Here is a 3,391-nt window from a genome sequence, read left to right as displayed (position 1 = left end):
TATATATATACAGTATATATTAATAAAATCATTTTAAATACATTTTATATTTAATTAAAATATACTTTCAATTTAATGTATTGAAAAAAAATGGTTTTCAGGTGTTATTTTGTTTAAACAAATTACATTTGAATGATTTAATAATGATTATTGAATAACCTAAATTTGGTTACATTTTCATTTAAAATGTGACTTGTTTCTGCAGTATTCACCCATTCAATTGGATCATTTCATGTCAAATCAAGCTATATTTCTGAATCGCACTTTGTCACTTCCATGTTTTGCAGATCTGGGCTGTCTGCTTCAGTATAGGGGAGCGAGCAGGTGAGGTTAACAACCCTTCACCACAAGCTCTCTCACATCTCTCTTCTCCCCATCCATAAACCCGCTCTCACTCTGTCCCAGGCCCATTTGTGGTGTTGCCAGCATCCAGCCTGTCCTAAGTGTCCATGCGCCCCCCCCGCAGAGCTCCCCTGCCCACCTGCCCCCTCTCCCTTCCCAGACAGTGGTGGCCATCCTCCCCGGCACTGCCGTACCCATGGGGGAGTCCAGCCCACCACAGACGCACCTCACAAACCCCGCACCCCAACCCCAGGCCCAGTCCCAGCAGCCCTGCCCGGAGCAGAATGGCATCCTGGACTGGCTTCGTAAACTACGGTTGCATAAATACTACCCTGTCTTCAAACAGCTAACCATGGAGGAGGTACGTGACTTCAAGTGGCTCTTTCCCTTGGTATGAGAGTCGTCTCTAAGATAAGAGATTACATTTATTGGAAGAGATGTTTAGGGAACAGATTTCGGATATTGCAGCCAAGAAATACATATTTCCTTCCTGACATATCTCTCCCACTACAGCTTATCTAAATTATGATCTCCTTATTCATTTTCTCAGTTCCTCGCTCTCACAGAAGAGGATCTCAACAAGTACGACCTCACTCAGGGGGCCAAGAAGAAACTAAAGACTCAGCTGGAGCTTCAGAAGTGAGTGTGATTTGTGCTTCAATTATGACACCGATATATTTGATCAGCGTGTGTCATGCCATAAACAACCTTAGAAACATTGAGGGGTTGTTTAAACGCAATTACTTCTGCCATGATAAATGGAAAATGTACTCAAATGTCTCTTTTGAATAAAATTCAGCTTATCGTCTGTTTTCCATGGGTATAAATAGCGCAACGTTAAATATGCCAAGTAAAAGAGTGTTGTGAATAGGTACAATCTAAAATTAACCTAATTTGCATAGACAGGAAATGTCTTTGTGCTATAAAGAATAACAGTGACACTGGTTAACTCATTTAGCACCAATCAATGCGAATAAGACTATTTAGTGAATCACACTGGATTTAGTTTTTTCTAATTTTTTTCCCCTGGAAGAAATGAATACTTTTGTTCAACAAGGACACATTAAATTAACTTCCTATTCATCAGAAAATTCTTAAACATAATTTGTACCAGTTTCCACACAAATATTAAGCAGCACAACTGTTTTCAGCACAATTGAAAAAAATTGCATTGTAAAATATATTTGAATAGAATTTTTTTTTTATAAGTTGTAATAATAAATATGCAATATTACTGTTTTTATTGCATTTTTGATCAATTAAGTGCAGCCTTGGTGAAAAGAGACTTCAAAAACATTTTAAAAATCATTCAGACCTCAAACTTTTGAACAGTATTGTATGTAGAGCTCATTTAATGTAGATTAATTTAACATTAGTTTTTTCCTAGTTAGAAAACACAATAGCATATGGGTTTGGGACAGCATGTAAGTGAGGAAATAATGAACATTTTGACAGTTCTTGGGCAAACTATTTCTGTAACCCATATTTGTTGCATTTTAACAATTATTTAAATGTTGGTAAATTGTCAGTTTCCACAATTCCAGGGCAGATCACGTCCTTCAGATAAGAGTTTGGCATCGAGAGTTTGAGATCAGTACGGAAGTGGAGCAAGTAACTATTCCTTAGTGAAAACACATCATTCTAATTCTTTTTCCATTTCTCACATCAGCAAGTTTCCATTGCTCAGGTAGAGCTGTGGTGGGAGCTAAGATATCTTAACAGATAACAGGAACTAATCCTCGAGAGGTTTTCCATGCCTGAAAACAACAATAAAGGTTATACTGGTTCACAGGTCTCGTGGTTCTCACTGACACTAGCTAAAACATAAATAATGTTTATTTCTACTCCACTTTGTAAAGTTTCTGAACTGAAAGGCCCCATTCGAACTTGAACCAGCCTAAGTGAAGTGAAGTGAAGTGACACGTGGCCAAGTATGGTGACCCATACTCGGAATTAGTGCTCTGCATTTATCCCATCCAAAGTGCACACACACAGCAGTGAACACACACACCGTAAACACACACCCGGAGCAGTGGGCAGCCGTTTTTTGCTGCGGCGCTCGGGGAGCAGTTGGGGGTTCGGTGCCTTGCTCAAGGGCATCTCAGTCATGGTATTGAAGGTGGGAGCGAGCGCTGTACATTCACTCCCCCCACCTACAATCCCTGCCGGTACGAGACTCAAACCCACAACCTTTGGGTTACGAGTCTCTAACCATTAGGCCACGACTTCCCCCTAATTATACCGGCTATTTTATTGTTTTTCACATTCTTTCTTCTGTTACTAAAAAGTCAACACAGATGATCAGCTTCAAATTAATGCACTGGTAGAATTATGCACATGCAGTAAGTGCGGGGATGTTTTTGTACACAGCGCCATCTAGGTGTCATTGCTGGAAAAGTATGTTCTACAAAATAAATATTTGACGTTCATGGTCCAGTCATTGATTATCATCAAATGGTACATAACAAATTTTTTTTTATTTCTTTTGTTTTCTTGTCAGAGAGAAGCTGGAGAAGAGATATGTGGTGTCTCAGTTTCCTGTTTCCTGTAGTGGGGTTGCCAGAGTGACCCCTTCCAGTCATATTGGACCCCTGACACACGCACACACTGGAAGTGGTACTGTACACATGTCTAAAAAATTATACTAATTGATATATTTACGTTATTAGCATTTAAATTAAAGTATCCAAAAGTTTATATAGTTGGGTGAATGCAAGAGATTATGATCTGTTTTTTGTGTGTATATTAAGAGCTACGGGTAGACGTCGAGAACAGCTCGTTGCCCATTCCACGGGACAGCAGTTCCTCCTCAGGCTATTCCAGTGCTCCTTCCAGTCCAATGACCCCTTTATCACGTGACACTTCTTTTGACCGGGTCAAAGACCTTCACAAACGTAAGAACTGATGTTTTTTTCCATTAATATTTTTATAATGGATTGTTTACTGTAATTGTATGTATAGTATACTGTGACACAAAATTTATTATATATATATATATATATATATATATATATATATACAGTGGGTAGAGAAAATATACAGACCCCCT

At 38.9% G+C, this 3,391-nt stretch overlaps 1 protein-coding gene across 3 annotated transcripts in view; it reads left to right on the top strand.

Moving 5' to 3' along the window:
* zcchc14 (zinc finger, CCHC domain containing 14) overlaps positions 1 to 3,391 on the top strand; it is a 29,385-nt gene that overhangs the window by 23,420 nt on the left and 2,574 nt on the right. For 2 of the 3 annotated variants that reach the window (XM_016267493.1, XM_016267491.1), the window contains exons 7-11: positions 288 to 324; positions 406 to 703; positions 893 to 981; positions 2,843 to 2,958; positions 3,093 to 3,236. In XM_016267493.1, the coding sequence (XP_016122979.1) occupies positions 288 to 324; positions 406 to 703; positions 893 to 981; positions 2,843 to 2,958; positions 3,093 to 3,236 (684 nt within the window). Of the gene's footprint in view, positions 1 to 287; positions 325 to 403; positions 704 to 892; positions 982 to 2,842; positions 2,959 to 3,092; positions 3,237 to 3,391 lie in introns of all 3 variants that reach the window. The other variant, XM_016267492.1, reaches the window with a different exon arrangement.

Source organism: Sinocyclocheilus grahami, unplaced genomic scaffold, assembly GCF_001515645.1.
Source record: "Sinocyclocheilus grahami isolate Dianchi unplaced genomic scaffold, SAMN03320097.WGS_v1.1 scaffold38.1, whole genome shotgun sequence".
NCBI lineage: Eukaryota > Metazoa > Chordata > Actinopteri > Cypriniformes > Cyprinidae > Sinocyclocheilus > Sinocyclocheilus grahami.
The sequence above is the reverse complement of the archived record's forward strand: the minus strand, read 5'-3'. Positions and strand labels throughout refer to the sequence as shown.